The sequence below is a fragment of the Melopsittacus undulatus genome, chromosome 4, assembly GCF_012275295.1.
Source record: "Melopsittacus undulatus isolate bMelUnd1 chromosome 4, bMelUnd1.mat.Z, whole genome shotgun sequence".
In the NCBI taxonomy this organism is placed as follows: domain Eukaryota; kingdom Metazoa; phylum Chordata; class Aves; order Psittaciformes; family Psittaculidae; genus Melopsittacus; species Melopsittacus undulatus.
Genome location: NC_047530.1, coordinates 95766993 through 95789312, shown reverse-complemented (window position 1 = coordinate 95789312; position 22320 = coordinate 95766993). Strand labels below are relative to the sequence as shown.

The window sequence follows — 22320 nt, the reverse complement described above, 5'->3', positions numbered from 1 at the left end:
GTGCTTACAGCCCAAAAAGCCAACCATATATTGGGATGCATCAAAAGGAGCATGACCAGCAGGTCAAAGGAGGTGATCCTGCCCCTCTACTCTGCTCCCATGAGACCTCACTTGGAGTATTGTGTACAGTTCTGGTGTCCTCAACATAAAAAAGACATGGAACTGTTGGAACAAGTCCAGAGGAGGCCACGAGGATGATCAGGGGACTGGAGCACCTCCCATGTGAAGACAGGCTGAGAAAGTTGGGACTGTTCATCCTGGAGAAGAGAAGGCTGCATGGAGACCTCATAGCAGCCTTCCGGTATCTGAACAGAGCCTATATGAATGCTGGAGACTCTTCATCAGTAACTGTGGTGACAGGACAAGGGCTAATGGATTCAAATTTAAAGAGGGGAAGTTCATTTTAGATATAAGGAAGAAGTTATTTACTGTGAGGTTGCTGAGGCACTGGAATGGGTTGCCCAAAGAAGTGGTAAATGCTCCATCTCTGGCAGTGCTCAAGGCCAGGTTGGGTGGAGTCTTGGGTGAGACAGTTTATTGTGAGGTGTCCCTGCCCATGGCAGGGGGTTGGAACTAGATGATCTTAATGTCCTTTCCATCCCTAACTATTATTCTATGTTTCCCACTGAAGGACCTCTCTTACCATGAGACGATGCTTCATTTCTGAATCAACTGGTCTTCCCGCTTCCATGCAGGCTGTAAACCAGGAGATATCCAGTAGTTCAAACCTGGAGCTATCGCCCACACCCTGTCCTCTCAGCCAGTCCAGCACCTCTGGGTAGGAGTTCTTCTCGGCCACAATATGAGTGACCGAGTCACTGTCAAAAAGTACACAAAAAGAAGTTTTCTTTTTTTTTTCCTTAATACATGTGCAGAGCTGCTATTTCCATATTTACTTACCATGCACTTCCTGAAAACAGTAGTATATACTCTGCATTAGGATGTGGGAAGCAGTTTCGGTTTCATATCACGATATATCTATTACAGTCACTGAATCTAGTTTGAGGAAAGACTTTAGTCTGACAGCTCCTGTAAGTGCAGCATTTTTTTTTTCAGAATCATTCTCCGTCACTAAGATACTATCACACATTTTTTTTTGCAACTGAAAATATTTGGCTTGTAGGAGCAGTACCATAATGAAAAGGTTGCTTTATGATACCCAAAAGACCCTTCTGAATATTTCTGATCAATGAATGAAAGCTTTACAGCATTAAAAAGTCTGCTAACAATAATTCTTTAAGCTTTACAGCCAGTAATATCTTTCTGTAAATCTAACTTTTCTGCACTTACATTATGGTCTTTACATATGGCATTGTCAAATATTTATGACTTAAATCTTATGAATTATGCACTCCATCTAAAGACCACTTCCTTGCTACTAAGAGGCCAGCCTCTTACAAAACTGCTATCCTAGGTTAGTGTATGTGAAATTTACAGATCAAGTTATTGTGCATCAGATTATATGGTGTACATTGCTTTAAATATAGTAACACAAATGTTATTACATAAATTTGGGTTGGTGACCTAGAATAACTTCAGAAAGAATCCCATGATACTTCATTATTAAAAACATACAGTTCTTCACCTTTCACAGGAAGGTAAAAGGCAGGGACAAAGTGTTAAGAAAAGATTACATGCATATTAAGGATGATCTGTAAATTTCTACCTGATCTGCTGGTGTTCCTCAGCGAATTTAGAAAACTAATAACTTGATAGAAATTCAGAGTGATTCCTAGGGTTCCCCCTCCACAAACACCCAAGGGAAGTGCTGTCATCCACAAAGATAATAAATAACGGAGCAAACTCTTCATATTCATGAAGCTTATAGGACCTCAGTATCTTGAAAATATATGCCAAAATAACTGGTATCAATAAATAGATTCCTAAACTTCGTCAGGGAAAAGCACAGACAGTGCCATTATTTTATTTAGGTTTATAAAAATAAGCCTAGAACTGGAATAAAAGTTATCCTGATGGCAGCCACCTCCATTTGCGAGCTTCCATAACCTCCTGGTAGCCCATCTGGTGACAGCCTTGTGCATATGCAGTAAACAGACCCAGCAGATGGCTTTTGCAGCCCTTCTGTAACACACGAAGATACTAAGCCACTAACCTGTCCAAGCAGAAAGGGCAGCACTGGTAGAGACAGCTGTGTACCTGTTAAAGGCAGACTACACAACCTTTCAAAGCAAACTGCATTCCAGGAGACCAACAAAACCTTGTGACCCTGATTCCTAATAATAACCACTGATTTAATTAAATTGCCAAATCACAATGACAAATACTGGAGTCATCCCAGAAGAAACTGTTATCACATAATCATAGAATCATAGAATACTTAAGGTTGAAAAGGACCTTAAGATCATCCAGTTCCAACCCCCCTGCCATGGGCAGGGACACCTCACACTAAATTATACTACCCAAGGATTCATCCAAGCTGGCCTTGAACACTGCCAGAGATGGAGCATTTACCACTTCTTTGGGCAGCCCATTCCAGTGCCTCAGCACCCTCACAGTAAAGAATTTCTTCCTTATATCCAATCTAAACCTAAACCTCTGCAGTTGCATTAAATCTACTATATTTTTGAAACATAAGAAATGTATTGAATATATTATATTTCAGAAAGATGAAAAACATCATGTTATAGCACTTTTTTTTTCCTCCATACTGTACAACTTGTAAAGTACAACCCATTGCAAAAGAAACCAAAAAAAAAACCCCACAAAAACACACACAGAAGAACAAAACAAAAACACAAATTATTTTAATCTAAAAAAGCTAAAAGTGTAGGTTAGGTGAATCTCCATGAAATACTAATAACATTATTATTTAAACCTGCTCTATTCAACTGTCACTAAACCATCACATCTTTAGTTCAGTAAAAAAAAATGAAATTCAGTTAGGGACATAGAACTTCTGTTTCCTGTGGTTTATTTCACTTTATATAAAATATTCATATGTAATATATTTATATCAAGCTGCAGCTCTGGGAACTTTGCCATTGCTATGCTCACAGCAGCACTTTTGTTGCTGCTGTGCACCAGTTTCCTCTGGTACCTGTACAGCTGTGCTTTTTTTCTTGGCACAGAATATAACAGATATAGCATTTCCTCTAGTATTTAAAAAAAAACAAAACAAAAAACAAAAATCAACAGTTAAATAGTTTTATCCAGTAGCATCTAAGCTGAAATTAAACAGAACTCCTGCCTTGCATGCAACTTAACAGAAAGGCTGAAATACTAACAATAAATACCTGTGTGTCAAAGCAGCTCAGATAAAGCCTCTACTCGGTCCTCAATGGATTGTTAATGTAGGTTTCAGAGCAGCCCAGTTAATTTTTTTCCCTGAGACTTCAATTGGTTTTGTGTCAGACGCTAATTGCCTACTTCTGTTCAATACCTATTTGAATCTTGCTTTACGAATTATTTCATCCTCCCTTCTTCCTCAGGCCTTCAAAGTTGATGGGACTGAAAAATCTGTGGAAATGAGCTTTTATAAGGAGGACCCAGTTGTATACTATCTGCATACAGATACAGAGAAACAATCAATACTAGGTTTTCTTCCAGCTTTTCAAACATACATAATGATGTATCTTTCCAAAACCTGCAAAACTATATAACTAATACTCATGACGAGCACTATATAGAAGAAGGCTTCCTTGAAAGTGAGTTGGGTTATTGAAACACCACAGGATGAATCTGCAGCTGGAGTATACTTTCGCCCTGAAATGCCACACCTGTGGTATTTTATTCTTACTTTTTTTTTTTCCAGTGCCCTTCCAGATTGTACTAAAGTGTAAACCAGTAACTTTGAGACTCACATCAGAGTATTACTAACAGGAAGATTAAATATTAGAATATCAAAGACGTTCTAGAGAAATGCCCCACCACACACACATGTTTTCTCTTCCTATATATTTAACTTTTTTTTAATTTCATGAATTGGCCTTTAAATTCAGATTAATCTTCATCTGACTTCAAGGGGAAAATAAACAACAGCCTATTTAAATCAGCTGAAGACATGACTCATTGATTCCATTGAGACTATATAGACACACAGAAACATATCCCATGAAAAATATTTGCAAGTTCGCACCTTGCATTTTTTATTTTCCATGTGAGAAGCTGCACCCTGAAAAGGCAGGCACATTAAAATTGACAGACTTAAAACAAATTAAACCCACAGATTTTAGATACAAAAAATAAGAAATTTTGCTGTTTACATTCCACCTACTCTCTGCCCAGAAGGCACACTTTAGGAACACCTACTGAAATCCTGAAGCATCCTTATAGTCAGAAAAACAAAGTACACCCACCAATACGCAGGCAAAAGCTTCAACTACAGTCACTTGTATGACTGCATTTATCAAATTAGAATGTTTCAAGCAGCATTACTACATGTTATTTTTTACACATATAAATATTTTCCTACCTTAGCTCACTTTCTACTCTGAAGCCTTTTTTTCTTGCCAGCTCCATCAAAAATGTCCTTCTGGTCATGCCCATCTTCCTCTGCATAATAAAAATGACAAAGTCATGGAATTTTATTTCATAACTGCAAGAAAGATTTGGGGTATGTATCCCTTTCCGTCTCTTCCTCTGGGAGGATACAGCTGAAGCTCTGATCTTTTCCATGATGCAAGGTAGAAGTGTTTTCACTTGGGTAAAAGAGAGATAACATGCTTTTGGGCAGACAGCAGCTGTATTTAATGTCACCACCCATTGAAGTAATTTTTTTCTGTTTCCCCTCTGAAATCAAAACCAGGTGCTACACAAGCAGAAACATCATTTGCTTTCTACCAGCTGGGAATTCATGTACAGAAGTACTCCGGACAGGTGTAAATATGCTTTTGTTCTTCAAAATAGCCATTACCTGTAAAGACTTTATCCAAATACTGTTGGTCATGGCAAACTTATCTGAAAATATCAGACAGGTCTTCAGCTGGTTTAATGGCCCCGTTCCATCAATTTCGGCTTTCAAATCTTTTCTAAATCTCACTTTTCTAAATTGCAGGGCACAATAATTTTTAACTTATTAAAAAAAAAATTAATTCTTCTTATTGTTAGTGAAGAACTATGCCTTAGAATACAAATAAGTAACAGTATAAAAATATGTTGTATTTGTACCTGTATTTATACCTGTACACTTGCTACTTCAAAGTAATTAATTTGATTAAAAAACATATTTAAGAGAGCAAACAAAAATAGGTTATTGGAATTGACTTTACAATAAAAGGAACACTTTGCTGTTTTGATAGTAAGGCAACAAAAGAAAAAGAGAAAGCATTACAGATGTGTTTAGATATAACTTTGGTGTGCATTGCCAACACTGCTTTCTACTATTTAACCTAGTATGTACTGGTACCTGTGGCAGGTAAAGTAGGGAAAAGATAAGCACCCTCCTGCTTTTAAGCACACAGTGATCTCCAAACAGCTACAGAAGAGATTATGGAAACTATGTACCTTCCTTTCCTAGAGAATGGGGTATTGGTCATCAGAGCACTATGTCAAAGTTTGTTGCAGACATTGTGTTGGATCCTGTGAGGTGTCACTCTCTATTTTCATCACTGCAAACTGAGTGCAAATAAACATGTTTACAGCATAAGCATTTATTTAATCACAAATCTACTTCAGTGGTAAATAGCCCCATTTCCATGTCAAGTTGGATTTTTATTTTTAGCATAGCAGAGAATTTGGATTTTACCTGTTCTTCAAAATGTGTCAGAAATGTTATATCTTGCAATTCTCATTGCTCATGTTTGAGAGGAAGCAAGGTGGAAAAAATCCTGCCTAAGACAGATCAACTATCAACTTTATTTTCAGCCATTTTATCACAGATGGATATACAACCTGAGTCATGGAAAAATGAGTCAAAACCTGGTTTTTGCAATTATGGCCATGAGTTTAAAATTAGGTTATAAAAGTATTACTGACATTTTCCCGGCCCTATAACTCTTGCTGCTTCAACTGTACTACACAGATATAAAGAAACAGTTTTATGAGAATAGAAACTAGCCATCAAAAATTAATATAGAGCTTTCAGCTCTGAGGTCTTCCTGAGGCCATGAAGAAAATATATACATAGTTCAGTACATATACTAGACTCCATTCATTTCCTTCCTTGCTTAAGGATAACCCAGAAGCCAAAATATCTGCTCCCCTTTCTGATTCATAACATTAAATTGTCAAAATGTATCATTTCAAGGATATTTTAAAATTAGATGAGGTATTTTCATAGGAACAGGAAACTGGACAACCAGACCTTAAGAGGCTGAAGGAGAAGAATAGCAGCAAGGAAGAAAAAATAAAAATAATAGTGATGGATCTGGCATTAAGGCTGAGCAACCTAGTTTGTTCACCCCATGTCTGGTTTTCATACTAATAATCGACCACAATTAATTGAACACTGGCCATCTCCCTGTTTACAGCTTTCCTAGGCTTGGTAAAACACTTAATCTCAAGCCTTACAAGGAATAGTGTATTTGAGAACAGATTCTTTACTTACGTTAAACAAAGTCTTATTTTATGTTATAATTAATTCAGGGCTCTAAAATATGTAAATATAATTTCCCCCAGTGTAACATCAAGATGCTCAGTGCCAGTAAAATCCTTCTGGCATGAAAAACATAAATTATTATTCCTTTGTGTTACTGTAATAACTCCCGAGCCAGATTTTTGAGGGTATTTAGGTGCCAAAAAGCTGTAAATAGAGGCCTAGTGGGATTTTCAAGATGCCTAAGCAGCCTAGGCACCCAGCTCCTCTGCAAAACTATTTTTGTCTTTGAACCTAATGCAAAGGATTTTCTCTAAAAAACACAGTATAGTATCACAAAAAGGTCTCTGCCAATGATGCAATTTTATTAAACATACTTTCTAAAATTAACAGGATTTACATATCCCTGATGAGTGAATAACCTACACTCTAACACTACATTATAATATTTGATAGTAACATAAAGACTAGAATATGCATTAGGGAGAGAGCACATACAGTGCACATCTCTTATTTATGACAAAGGAAAAGTACCTTGCTATCTGTGTCATGACATCAGCTACGATTAGTGCCCTAAAACCATAGAAACTTGCCAAAGTTTTTTCCATCTCCCAGAGTTCAGAGTAGTTCACATCCCCAGGGGAAATCTAGAACAAATTTCCATGTACTGATGTTTCTGCTGTAGATAGGTTTTGTGCACTTTCAAGGGCATGGATTAAAAACAAGATGTACACAAATGTTGATGAGCATTTCAGTAAACTTTCATCACCTGTGCTGTCGGTGCCAGCAACAGCATCGCAAGCAGTTCTCAAGCAGGGTCTAATACAGACCTCAGTCTGAAGCCCAGAGTACTGATCTGGCTTCAAAGGGTTTTGGCTGGGAGGAAAAGTGCAGGAACACACAATTTCTGGAAAACCCCATTAGGTGCCTCTGAGTTTCAGTTTTCATGCATGCTTTCCCTGCACCTTCTTGATTATTGTTAGATAGTATTTTAGTGGCCTGCTCTCATCTGAACTGCATTGTAAATATTTTATAAAATGTTACTTGCCATTTTATATAGCTTCCCTGTCTAGAGTGGTGAAAGGTGCTTTTAATACACAGCTCAATATGCTAACCTTCAGAGATAGCATCTCTTAAGTAGCATCAGTAAAAACTAGAGGAATTATTGTTTGGATACCTTTTCTGATTTCACACAGGCATAACAGCATTACATGCATGTTTCAAAAGGATTAATTTTTCTTAGCTTTTTCTTTTCAAAGTCTTTGGTAATTCAGCCTTTTCCAAGAAATGATTTAATGGAAATTTTAAATTTTTGTCCAGCTATTACCATAACTTGGCTTTTGTTTAAATTCTAGTCTTCTTGGTTGCTATGCATTCCACTTGTTATTGATACTTGTTCTACTAATCTGTCACAGCCTACAAATAATGACAGTTGTTTTTCCTGGTTTTAGTAAAAGTTTTGTGGAATCCAATTATATTTTTAAATTAAGTTATTACATAGAACTTTTCTGTATTTGTACCACTTACAAGCTTGAAGGATTTACATATACCAAAATAAAAAATATATAAGTTTGTTTTTTTTTTATTTGTGAAGTTTAATCTCTTACACACAAATACAGGCTTTATTTTCATCTATTTATTTACTTGTTTTACTTCAACCTTCTGCTTCACTTGTCACAGGGAACTGTGACATATGGACTCATGAAGGCCTCAAGTTTCTGTCCTTAATTCCACATTATATGAGATGTTTTCATTATTGCTTGGAAGGTAATCAACAAGCTTAATATGTTACAATCCTGTTGAACAAAATGGATCAGTACCTAGAATTTCTGGACACCGCTACCTGCACTGGCAAACCTTGTTTGATCATAGAATCATAGACTCACAGAATAGTTAGGGTTGGAAAGGACCTCAAGATCATCTAGTTCCAACCCCCTTGCCATGGGCAGGAACACCTCACACTAAACTATGCCACCCAAGGCTTCATCCAAGCTGGCCTTGAACACAGCCAGGGATGGAGCATTCAAAACTTCCCTGGGCAACCCATTCCAGTACCTCAGCACCCTCACAGTAAAGAATTTCTTCCTTATATCCAATCTAAACTTCCCCTGTTTAAATTCTAACCCTTTACCCCTTGTCCTGTCACTACAGTCCCTCACGAAGAGTCCCTCCCCAGCATCCTTGTAGGCCCCCTTCAGATACTGGAAGGCTGCTATGAGGTTTCCAACACAGCCTTCTCTTTTCCAGGATGAACAGCCCCAACTTTCTCAGCCTGTCTTCATACAGGAGGTGCTCCAGTCCCCTGATCATCCTCGTGGCCCTCCTCTGGACTTGTTCCAGCAGTTCCATGTCCTTTTTATATTGAGGGCTCCAGAACTGCACACAATACTCCAAGTGAGGTCTCATGGGAGCAGAGTAGAGGGGCAGGATCACCTCCTTTGACCTGCTGGTCATGCTCCTTTTGATGCAGCCCAGGATACAGTTGACTTTCTGGGCTGCGAGTGCATACTGAAGCCAGCTCATGTTCATTTTCTCCTTGACCAACACAGAATCACAGAATCCCAAGGGTTGAAAGGGACCTTGAAAGATCACCTAGTCCAACCCCCCTGCAAGAGCAGGGTAACCTAGAGTACATCACATAGGATCTTGTCCAAGCGGGCCTTGAATATTTCCAAAGTAGGAGACTCCACAACCCCCCAGGCAACCTGTTCCAGTGCTCTGTCACTCTTACAGTAAAGAAGTTCTTCCTGATGTTAACATGGAACTTCCAATGCTCCAGTTTACACCCATTATCCCTTGTCCTACCACTGGATATCACTGAAAAAAAACTAGCTCCATCATCCTGACACCCATCCTTTACATATTTGTAAACACTGATGAGGTCACCCCTCAGTCTCCTCCAAATTAAAGAGACCCAGCTCCCTCAGCCTCTCCTCATAAGGGAGATGTTCCACGCCTTTAATCATCTTTGTGGCTCTGCGCTGGACTCTTTCAAGCAATTCCCTGTCCTTCTTGAACTGGGGAGCCTAGAACTGGATGCAATATTCCAGATGCGGCCTCACCAAGGCAGAGTAGAGGGGGAGGAGAACCTCTCTTGCCCTACTAACCACACCCTTTCTAATGCACCCTAGGATGCCATTTGCCTTCTTGTCCACAAGGGCACATTTCTGGCTCATGGTCATCCTCCTATCCACCAGGACCCCTAGGTCCCTTTCCCCTTCACTACTTTCCAGCAGGTCAACCCCCAACCTGTACTGGTACATGGGGTTGTTCTTCCCCATATGCAAGACTCTACACTTGCCCTTGTTGAATTTCATCAAGTTTTTCCCCACCCAACTCTCCAGCCTGTCCAGGTCTCGCTGAATAGCAACATAGCCCCCAAGTCCTTCTCCGCAGGGCTGCTCTCAATCTCTTCTTCACCTAACCTGTGCCTGGGATTGCTCAGACCCAGGTGTAGGACCTTGCACTTGGCATAAACTTCATAAGGCTGGCATCAGCCCACCTCACAAGGGTGTCAAGGTCCCTCTGGATGGCATTCCTTCCCTCCAGCGTATAAACCGAACCACACAGCTTAGTGGCATCAGCAAACTTGCTGAGGGCACACTCAATCTCACTGTCCATGTCAGCAACAAAGATGTTGCATGAATCTGTTTCTTTAGTCTCTGTATATTAGATATATTTATTATATATACTAGCATATAAGTTCTGACAAAATGAGCATGGTAAAATGATCTGGCTAGCCTACAAAATAAAGAAACAACATTATGTTGTTACACTTTATTCAAGTGTTTTGGATAAAGGCACTATTGTTAAAGACAAGGAAATGATGAACAGTACATTCTGTGAGTATTGATGCTTTCAAAAATCATCCCCTTTGGTGTTTATATTCTATGAGAACATTTTCATGAGGCATCTTCAAAGTATACATGTTTGAGTTATTCACATCAAAGATGATAACCTCTATAAAATACCCAGATGACCAAGAATTCTGAAAAACTGATGAATTGACAGTATGCTTTGAACATCCTTACTTGGCTGTATCCTGGTGTTTGGCACATAAGATAAAGTAGGCTTAGAGAGGACATGAAATCCTGTAGTTGCAGTCATCAAATGTACAATCTTTCTGAGGTATGTGGTCAGAATAACTGCTTACATTTTCTTCTTTTTCCCACCAAATCGAAGGTGTAAAGCTGAAAAAGAAGGTATTTAGCAACATATCTGAAACACTGCCCATGTAGAAATCATACCAAGAGCTGACAGCTTCTTTAATTGACTGCATACACAGCTATTACAGAAAGGGTCTGTTCTAAGCCCCCTCTGAGTAAACTAGGGAAGAGAGATATCACAGTGCTGAATAATTAAATAGAGCAACAAGGTTTCCCTTTACAGCATGGGGAAATGTAATTGTGACAAATGCTGGCAGGAGCTACTTCCTACCCACATCAATGGGCCTATATTCCCTGGAAACTATTTTCACTCTTCCTTCAGTCTCTCTGTTCAGTAACAAAGCTTCCAATTTCTCTCTTTGTTTACTCTATTAATTGTAGCTGCTGCTCCTTGTTGCAATTGTTACAGGACTATTCTTTGATTTCTTTTGTGCTGGTGCATCAATGGTTTTCTTTATGCTGCGGTCTCATGAGAGCCTCATGAACCTCGAACGCAACAAGTGGAGACATATCTGCATAATATCATCAATATACATTGTCAGGCAGGTACTTTGACAGTTATGCATCTCTTTCAAATACAATTTACAAAGGTAAATGTCCCTGGATATTGAGTACCATTTATTTAGACTCACATTCATCTCATTGCCAGCATTAAGGACATTTCTGTTAATTAACAAATACCAAATAACCTTTCAGAGATGAGACACTACACAAATTGTGTTTCATGGACTATATTTAGGCAGCTGAAAAGATTCTTTCTCTCAGTGATGACCAAATTATCTTCCCATGGACATTTCAGAAACTTCTTACATAAAAAGGCAATAGTAGAAATTAATACACTATTATATAAAAACTTTTGTCCTGCCACCTTCATTCTCTCATTAGGAACCCTTTATATCACAATATAACAGCTAAGTTGTTCATGTATGTTCTTTCAATTAGTTGTTAGAAGAGTTATTAATGGTAGAATTGATGCCTCTTGCAGTAACACTGCAAATGCAGTTCTAGACCTATTTAGATTACAGAATATGCAAACAGAAGTACTTGTAAGATTTATGCCTTCTACACTTCCACAAAGAGGGTAAAGCATGATGCATTTAATGAAGATAGGTATACGTAAGCTGAAATAATGAAAAATGGGAAGAGGCTATTGCCATGTTTCACATAAAGCTTTCAATTATATACTCAATTTTCAGCAGTACAGGAAAGTTTCTTTGGCTTGCAGTTCCCACATTATCAAGGTAAGGAGAGAATCATACCAGGTAATATAGGAGAGAAGTAAATAAGAGATAATGTTGTTGCAGAGGGAAGAAAAACTTATGAATAATATTATGCAGTATGTCCCCTTGTCCTCTCAAAAGTTTAAGCGAATCACACCAAGATAAGAAAGTTTATTTCACTTGCTGACTACTGAGCAAAAGCAACAGGTAATGGCTACCAGTATTGTGAGAACTGACAGGGTTTTTTCTGCAAACTCCACTGAAATAAGCTGTATAAAAAAGTCAGAGCCAGTCTCAGAGAAGCTGAAAGAATTGCTGATGAGGATTACACATATCTTTGTGCTGTCTCAAGAGCGAAAACAAAACAGATGTTCATCTGAGTGACATGTTGTGAATTTTGCAGGCGAAGGAAAAATCAATTAGAAGACTTTTTTATTCTAGAAATCTGAGATGAAGGAAGCTAAAAAACAGAGTGGGATGGAGCAGAATTATCACCTTTTTGATTTATTGAGGTTCTGAGTTCCACTAATGCAGAACTAATTACAGCAGAAGTAGCCTAGCTGGGCAATTAATTCATAACAAGAAAGAGTTTGCTTTATCCAGATGGATTTTTTTAATCCAAAGCCACTCTTGACACAGTTTCCACAAAAGCATTCTTTCTGTGTCTTACAGACTTCACCTGTAATTTGGCAGCTGCCTAGAATATCACAAAATACTTAAACATTTTTTATTTTGAAGTGTGGATTTGATGGCTCTACCTTTCACTTTAATGAAAGCTAATTTCTTTCAACTGCATGAAAATTTACTTCTCAAAGCCACTGGCAATTGCTTTTTCAGGCTCTCTCAAAGTTTGCTTCATTTGTTTTATCTTGCAGAAAGCTCAATATTACTAAGTCAATTCAAAGTTGCAATAGCCCCCACAAGCCCTGTCCCAGTGTAGCATTGCATACTTAGTTGTGAACATATGTTGATCATTGTTTATAAGAAAACCACACTGTCCCTAGATATTTTTGAGAAGACAGCCCTCAGAGACACCTTTCTGTCTCCTTAAATCACATATGTAAAACTCATGCCATTATTTTATGATGCACACCTGCTTATTAGGAAATTCGATCACAAGCTTTGACACATTTTTATACTATTTAAACAGACAATATAATCCCACCTAATTGAAATACTTTTATTATGAGCTTTACTCCTCTTTCCCATGTTTATTGCTGCAGAGAAGATTCAGTTTTAAGAAATTAAAGCTGATTTTATGCTACATGAATAGTCAGACTCAACATACTATCACATAACTATGGATTGAGCTGATAATTCAATAGTTAAATGAGTCAGAAGGTTACACAGTCCTGAAGAACTTTCTTTCAGAAAGCTTCAATGTCTTTCTTCCACTACAGGATCTTCTGTCCTGATTTTCTATTCCTACGCCAACCTAATTATTATCATATATTATGAAGCATGACTGCAAGAAGGTTATAAAGCAGGTGAATATATTCTGAATGCTGTTTTGTTAAACAATTTACTAAAAATTTTACTAAAATGCACACTGTTTATAATAATTAAGTGACCTTGTGCTACGTGATGTTATTAAGGAGACAATTCAATGTCATAGTTTTCTTCTGTTGTCGGCATATCATTTCAATGTTTACAATGCACTAGAATTCAAAATGACTACAAGCATGATACATAGACAAATTTACCCTCTATTTTGTTTATCTGTATTGAAATATGTGGAATTGCAAAAATGTAGAATCGTGCCAAGTTAGAGAAAAGAAAGGCCTAAATCCTGGGGCTGTGCAAATGGTTATAGAGAGCAGGTACCAGTAGATGCCAAAGTTATCATATAGCCAAGAATAATTATTTTGACAAAATTACTACATATGTGTTTTCAAAACCCAACCAGCTCATTTCCAGCTATTGTAGGCTACTCATATACAAGCTTGATTCAAGCACCATGGAAGTGATACCAATCTATCACCCAGCTTTCACTGTCAAAAACAAATAAATCAGGTAGGAGGAGCTGGAAAAAATCTCCTGTAGAATTTTGGTACTTATGCCAGACCACTGATTTACTTACATGAAGCACTAAGGAAATAAATCTTACCCACCAGTCTGTGCTGTGCAGACTCATCACACAGAACACCTGAAGATAACATGAGGTGTTGAACACCTCAACAGAACATGCCTAGCACAATAAACTTCAAAGAATGAAGAAGCCATGGGTATAACAACACAGGCATACACTGAATGCATATCAAAATTGTATTTAAAAGAAAAGGTCTGCAGAGGAGCAGACCTATAGTAGTGAATATAGTAGTCTTCTATGGAAGTGAAGTACTAAGATTAAAATAATAGTGTAAGATGTAGTCATGTTTTCAAATGTATGGGAAAGTATTACAAGATGTCTCATGTTTTATAGAAGAAAAAGCTTATGTAAGCAAAATGGGACACAATATAGAAACTATATACACAGAATTTACTAAAGAATTGTAAGTTGCATACATAAGTGTCATAATCACTGAACCATGCAGTTAACATTGATAAAAATACATTTTGCTAATAGTGTTTTTAGAACCTACAGACAATTTGATCAGTTAGCCCATTAGCTTCTGTAGGCATCTAATCAAGTGCAAAATGTGTCATATTGCACAACCTGCAGAGTGAAAATCCATGTATATTTTTGTACATTGATAAATCCAGAAAATTCTCTGTTACAATTAATTATACATAGTGTGTGTCTTTCCCTTTATGCAGACTTAATGGCTTCCTGGTTACTTATTTCACTGGTATACAGCTTACATGAGAAATGTCTCTTAGATGCTTTTCCACACATTGTACAGGTGCTGAAAAATCAAGATGGGAAGAGGGTGGGGTAGCAGGGAGTACATTACTTTGGGTGATTGTACTGTGTTTATACAGCTCAAAGAAAAAGTTCAGACCAACTTTGCAACAGCCCTTACTGTTCTGGTTGCATACAACATCGTGAAGGAAACCAAACGTATTTCTTCATGAAAACTGATAGGGGAAGGTTAAAAGAGCTACCTAAATCAGACTGTAAGAATGGATGTTTCCATGAGCGAGTAAAAAAAAAATATATTTGAAGGAGAGAACATTAGATAATTATATTCTTTACTTTCCTGCAGTGAGTGGAAAAAGATGGCTCTGTCTGCGAGACTGGTATCTGAGTAAAAAAGATTTGATGATGGCAAGGAAGTAGGTATATATCGAGGGCATATGATACAGGCCATTAACAAATACCCTAAATAGCTATTCTCTGGTAGACATTGCCAAATAAAAGTTGAAAGTTATCCAAAATATCTTTAGAGCATTTGCATTTAGCTGCAAATTATGTATGTATGCATAGAAAATCATTTTGCCAAAGTATTAAAGTTACAGTTCTAAACAGTTAGATGTAGTAATTGTTGGGGCAAATGCTCTAACTTTAGCAACCATTTATACATATTCTCTTCACTACTTACTGGTCAAAACCAAGAGACAACAAAACACAAACCCCACCAGTTGTTATGGTGAGCTACAAAGCCATAGCACGCACTCCCTGCTTCATAGCAAACCACTACACAAGATCACCTCATGCTAGTTCCACAGGTGCGCTACCACAAGCAAGCTACAGCGCAAATATCAGTGTAAACAAACAGCAATATGATGTAAAAGGGTGAGATGAGGGCCAGAAACTGAAGACAACTGGTTTAAAGGACTGTTAGGGAAAGAAAAAGTACTGGCAGTATTTCTTCAGTCACATTCAGTTCTACCATATGTGTTTATTTTCATAAGATGCTCCTAAGGCTATTTTACATTACTTAGCATAGCAATTTAGCAAATTCAGTAAGTAAATATTATTAGGAAAATAAAACCACATTAAATATGTAGAAATAAGCTACTTCAAATATGTAGTACATATAACAGATAGAGTTACTATTTGTTACCACCTTGTCCCTCACAGCGTAATACTGGGCATTTGACATGAAAACTTACAACTCCTCCTCTCTGCAACATGTCTGAGCCAAAAGAAGTCAATTGCTGCACCTAACTCTGTAAACCAAGAATGAAAACTTAAAAAAACTTGCTCTTGCAAAGCCTGAGCCATCTGAGGTTAGAAGAATCAGCTGAGAAGGTGCATAATTAATATGATAAAGACAGTTGCTTTATGACTTACCTTTCAGGAAATGATATACAGCTTCCTCAGTTCTCTCCAGAGCAAAAAAGAAAAAATATAGCAACACAGTTGTTGCTCGGGTTGTTTTTTTTTTTTTTCCTGTTGAATTTGGGAATATTTTCTCATTGCAGTAATGATTGAAGGTCTGTCCTGTTGCTTTCTTTTCCAAGAAGGCACATTTTACAGGCATCCTTTTAAATGGATACCTTAAAAATTCTCAACTTTCAGATTGCTTCAGAATGATAAAAAACTGTATACACCTGAGCAGCTATATATCACTTTTCACATTAATTCATGCTGAATATGCCTGAAAAGTAATTGATATTCTCCCTATTCCTCACATTTAAAAATAGGCACATATGTATATTTAAGTGGCATATTCAGTGCTCTTGAGGTTTTTTATTTTCACAGGCGACTAGAAGCTCCAAACTCATTCACCTTTCACTTAGATCACTGCTTTTCAATCTTTTTCAGCTGTGAAAACACGTAACATTTTTCCAGTGCAGTCCAAGGACTCAAACACCACTAGCTTAAGCCCTACAGGTTTAAGAAAGCCTATGTTGCAAATTGTTAGGAAGCAATCCTGTTTTCCCCAGATGTAAGTACCTGGCCCCATAATCTTTTGAGATACTGTCTTAACTGTGTGCCTGAAACATAAATTTCAGCCCATCTGTATACAGACCTTGAACTGAGGAACTGCTTTTGTTCCCACTCTAAATGTAGGGGCATGACCAAAGTAGCGTCAACCTGAAATCAATGGCAAAGGCTTCTGCAGGATCTGATATGATAAAATTAGGACTGTACTGAGACCAAATTTAGTGCGTGTTTTACATGATTTTACCTCCTGGGCCATGATATTTTGGATAATAAGTATTGCTTCTGTGTATTCATAGAATAGTTAGGGTTGGAAAGGACCTTAAGATCATCGTTCCAACACTCCTGCCATGGGCAGGGACACCTCGCACTAAACCATGTCACCCAAGGCTTCATCCAACCTGGCCTTGAACACTGCCAGGGATGGAGCATTCACAACCTCCCTGGGCAACCCATTCCAGGATCTCACCACCCTTACAGTAAAGAACTTCTTCCTTATATCCAATCTAAACTTCCCCTGTTTAAGTTTTAACCCGTTACCCCTTGTCCTATCACTACAGTCCCTAATGAAGAGTCCCTTCCCAGCATCCTTACAGGCCCCCTTCAGACACTGGAAGGCTGCTGTGAGGTCTCCATGCAGCTTCTCTTCTCCAGGCTGAACAGAATTGAATGATGGTTTGGATAAAGGTTATGTCTAAAGCTGAAAGAGACAAAGGGGAATAAAAGAGGGGTTTGTTAGATTCAGAAATATATATTAGGCTGTAAGATGAGTTTGTACTTATCCAGAGTAGGTGTTCAATTTTGCTGCAATCAAGGGCAGCAAGGACAATCTTGGATTTAGGGCAGCTGAGACAAGAATGCCTAAACTTGGGATAAGGGCTAGGGTCCATATCTCAACAAGTTCAGATAATGTATACTTAGATATCAGTATCAAAGGGGTCACTAGACTAGATTTAGTCTAGCGCTGGGCCAGCAACCTTCATTTATTATGACTGATACAACATATCCATATGAACAATCAGGTTAGGATAATTATTAAGTTTTGGGAAACAGAGCATATTTGCCTATGTTTTAGACTAAGTCTAGAAATTAGACTATTGATTGAGCACAGATGAGAGCAAGGGTCTGAAACCCATGCTTGGCGTTTGGCTGAAAAGAATAATTTTCCAACATTAATGAACAGGTTAAACCTTTAGAGTTCAGAGTCCAGTAGAGTAAACAGTTTAATTCAATATGATCCCATGGCCTATATCTAAAAGGACTGCTGGGCTAGCAGTTCTGGGCATGTGTGCAATATTAGGGTAGCTGGGGTCTTGATTACTGGGATTATTTATCCACACTGCCAAAAGGGTTTATGGCTAATTAGTTCCTATGCAAATTATGAAGCTTTCCTGTTTGTCTAAGTGTGTTATGTGTGGGAAGATAACAGCTGTGTTTGGGCTAACAGCATCTGGCAGACTGGAGTTAGACCTGACTTAGAAGCCACCTGGCTTGGTTTTGTGGTCATACAGGAAATAATTTGCCTCTGCAGAGCTCTTGGCTGAGCTTTTGCACCTCTTCTCTGTTTAATCTGACTCTAACCTTTTTTTCGTCCTGTAAAGTGACCCTATTAGGCCCCAACTTAAATATAATTCTTGGGCAAATTAATACATTAAGGTTCATAGAATCATAGAATAGTTAGGGTTGGAAAGGACCTTAAGATCATCTAGTTCCACCTCTTCTGCCATGGGCAGGGACACCTCGCACTAAACCATGTCACCCAAGACTCCATCCAACCTGGCCTTGAACACTGCCAAGGATGGAGCATTCAGTGCCTGGCCACCCTCACAGTAAAGAGCTTCTTCCTTATATCTAACCTAAACTACCCCTTGTCCTATTGCTACAGCCCCTAATGAAGAGTCCCTCCCCAGCATCCTTGTAGGCCCCCTTCAGATACTGGAAGGCTGCTATGAGGTCTCTATGCAGCCTTCTCTTCCCCCAGGCTGAACAGTCCCAACTTTCTCAGCCTGTCTTCATATGACAAGTTGGCAAGTGTCTTGTAATAAATGCAGAAGAACACACATGGTGTAGGAATGCAAGCAAGTAAAGAAAGCTTTTTCAGTTCATTTGCTGGACAATTGTTGAAAGAAACATTTCTTTCACTAGAAAAGACATAACATTTTCTATGAAATGAAATGAAAATATTTCTCTGTGATTGAAATTGCTCTTTCAACTGAAAACTAAACTCCTTCTATTAACTATTCAAAAATACCCACATTCAGTTTAGGTTGAACAATGTTTTTCATTTGATATGAAGTTGGGCAACATAAAGCAATTTCAGAACACTTGTTTTCCTAATTTCGTATTATATTTTTCAATCTTAGGGCTATTTTTAATTTAAAGTACCATTTTTAAATAAGAAGAAAAAGAAAGCACCTCACTCTTCTGGTGACATCAACTGGCTTAAGTTTTATAAACATCAAAACTTAAATGGACAAAAGCAACAGGAAACTTGGAATAATTTGTTCCATGTGTTGAAACTCTGGCTTTTGTTAGATTTCATAACAGCACTGAAAAATGTTTGTGGTAAGGGGTGGGTTTGGTTTGGTTTTTTTAAAACATATGCTATTGTTGCAACCATTTTTTTAACTATGATCTTGATTTTTAACAGTCATATTTTGGTGCATCAAGACAAGCCATAATGGGATATCCTCAGACTCAAATATATTTAGACCAGTATGGAGTTATATGCAGCTATCTTGATAAATTCAAGCTCTTACCAGTAATACATGACAGAAGTGAACCATTCACCTTTGTCAATTTCTGTGCAGCCAGATTGCAGCAAATTTTCAAAAACTGGTAACTTTTTATGAACTATATATTTTAGCTCAATCACAGCCATAGGTTATAAAGCAAGAATTTATTTACATAAATAATAATTTCTGTAATGCAAAAGGTCACACTATGATGATTGTTAGTTACTTGCAACCCTAATGCCCATGAATTTATGAATCTCTCTTTGAAGCTTTTGTGAAAAAGAAGGCTAAGATGTGTACTGTGACTTCTACACTGAGTAGTTTCTATTTTCATTCCTGGTGTAAGGCCATCTTCTGGGTTATTTCTGCTTCAGCTAGTATAACTAAATCAAATAGATGGCAAAATCTTGTGTTTAAATAAGGGATTCATTTAAGATTTTCAAATCTCTAAGCAGGTAAACAACAGTTCAGTAAGAGCTAGGAAGAGGTGTGCCGTTTACTCTGCAAGTGGTGCAGAAAAATATATTTTGTGCCTGCATACTGGTGTGTACATACATATACACACATTTCACTTCTGTGAATGTTAAAACCATTTTGTCTGTATTGAGTAGGCCAAATGCTTGAAGTTGAAAACACGTATGATTCAGTCAGTACTACTTTATTGAATACAGCATTTCTATATCACCAAAGATTCCAGACAGCAGTTTTTTCCTGAGGGATTCAGAGATTGAAGTGGTATGCTTAATCTGGGGCACATTTTCTTTCCATCCAATTATTTATTACTATACTATCCAGGCAAGAATATTATATCATAATATTTTGCATAGTACCTGAACATAGTCCATGCTTTTTGACACTTAATTAAATTCTAGTCTGGTTACTTGTTTAACTCTCATTTTTGTGATAGTAGTATTCGGATATGTTTAATTTCTTTCTTCATGAGATTTGTTCTAGATGTACATTCTTCTGGAACTAATCTCATAGTTTTTAATTTAAGCTTGTAAGCCAAATCATGCTGTCCATAAGGTGGAAATAAATCAAGCAAAAGCTTTTTTTTTTTTTAAGGCAGATTCCAGCATTCAGTCTAGCAATATTTTGTCCAGCAAATGTATGAACAGAGAACTAAAATGGAGAATGAATTGCTCAATTAATTATTTGGATTAACTACTTCAGCTCAAAGGGATGATGAATTTACATAAGGACAATTCTGTGCTAAGAACAGCTCAGCTAAGTTCCAACATTTTCATGATCACTAGGTTTGGCAGGAAAGGGAAGAAATGTCAAATGCTCAAATAGTTCACCTGAGAAAGGAACGTGAACTAATGCCCCTGACTGAGAACACACTCCGTTTCCCCTAAACACAAACTCACCAGCAAGAAACAATAATACTTTCAAAAAATGCAACAACTCTCTTTCTCTCATTGTTAAGACAGAAATTTCTTTCCAGACTTTGGCCATTTCCAGAGACAGTTCAATTGAGATTAAAGTATCTTTTCCAATATACTGTTGACACACTTCTTTGAACTTGACTTACTGAAGCATGAAAATGTACATGGAATGTCTGTGTTCAATATCACTTATTCCCAATTCTCTAACTCAGAAATCACTGTTTAATCAATCCAGAGCAGAGAGAAAATCCATTAGCCTTACAATCAATGGCTGTATATCATCTTCAAATAAAGCCTTAAGAGCTCATTTCAAACTGAACAAATATTAAGTCCTAAAATGATATAATCAGCAAATATCTATTCACCAGAAGTGTATCAAAGCCAGAATTTGGCATAACTGAATATATTTTCTATTTACAAGATGATGTATATACATTGGGAATATTCACCTTGGCAGACAAACGAGAAGGTGAAATTGAACAGTTTAATACTTTTTTCCATATGCTTGTTGCAATAAAGAGCAGATTTTGAAAATATCTTCTAGAGTTGCCACAATATTTCATTTATGCAGGTACAGTGAGAATCTGTTGCACACCTGTACAGAGCAAAGATCTGACACTGTATTTGTTATATTTCCACTGCTGACAAATAGGCGAAACTTACAAATTCTGTCTAAGTTTGGTAATTATTACTTTCTTAAATTATATGAATAGCACTTGAGAAGAGTGTGAAAATTCCCAAATAAAAAGCAAATTGGAACGGGTTTCCCAGAGAAGTTGTGAATGCCCCATCCCTGTAAATGTTCAAGGCCAGGCTGGACGGTGCTTTGAGCAACTTGGTTTAGTGGAAGGTGATTCTGCCCATGGCAGGGACTTTGAGAGTTTGGAATCAGATGATCTTTAAGGTCTTTTCTAACCCAAACCATTCCACATTATGATTCTATGATATTTTCATTTGAAAGTGTGGCATTACTCTACTACTGTCTTCCACACAGAATTTGCTATTATAAACTAACAGTCAGCTATCAAGTTAAGCCCCCTTGATGCTAAGTGTCAGTTAGCAAAAACAATACAATCCTATATCTTGACATTAATCTGCACTGGTTTTTATCCTCAGATCTCAAAACAAGCCAATGAGCTGCCAACTATCTGACAGCTGCAAGGGTCTTCTGCATGAATGGGTACTATGGGTTAGATTGCTATCTCTGTTACAGCAGTAACAATAAAAGGTCTCTTAGCAAACAACATCAACATAAAAGAAGTGCACCAACTCTCTATGGAAAAATTACAAATAGAACCAATGGCATAAACATAGGGGGGAAATGAGAGTGTAATTTTGCATGTGTAAATATTCAAAATTTTACACTTAATAAATTAACCATCCGATTAAATATATGAAGAAACTATCACACTTCTTTCCAAGTGACCAGAAAACACAGCTCCTTTTTTTTTTAATTAATTATACTGGTTCTGGTTCAGTAAAGCATTTGATTTTATATACACATGGTGTGACTTGATTATTTTGAGTCTAAAGATCTGACAAAGTAA

At 37.5% G+C, this 22320-nt stretch overlaps 1 protein-coding gene across 6 annotated transcripts in view; it reads right to left on the bottom strand.

The window, feature by feature from the left end:
- Positions 1-22320, bottom strand: part of LOC101867685 (DNA nucleotidylexotransferase) — a 196407-nt gene that overhangs the window by 106145 nt on the left and 67942 nt on the right. For 2 of the 6 annotated variants that reach the window (XM_031044639.2, XM_031044640.2), the window contains 3 exons: positions 10525-10683; positions 4433-4512; positions 644-818 (listed from right to left, as the gene is read on the bottom strand). In XM_031044639.2, the coding sequence (XP_030900499.2) occupies positions 644-818; positions 4433-4512; positions 10525-10578 (309 nt within the window). In that variant the 5' untranslated portion in view covers positions 10579-10683. Of the gene's footprint in view, positions 1-643; positions 819-4432; positions 4636-5463; positions 5542-10524; positions 10684-22320 lie in introns of those variants that run through there. The other 4 variants (XM_031044638.2, XM_031044643.2, XM_031044642.2 and 1 more) reach the window with 3 other exon arrangements.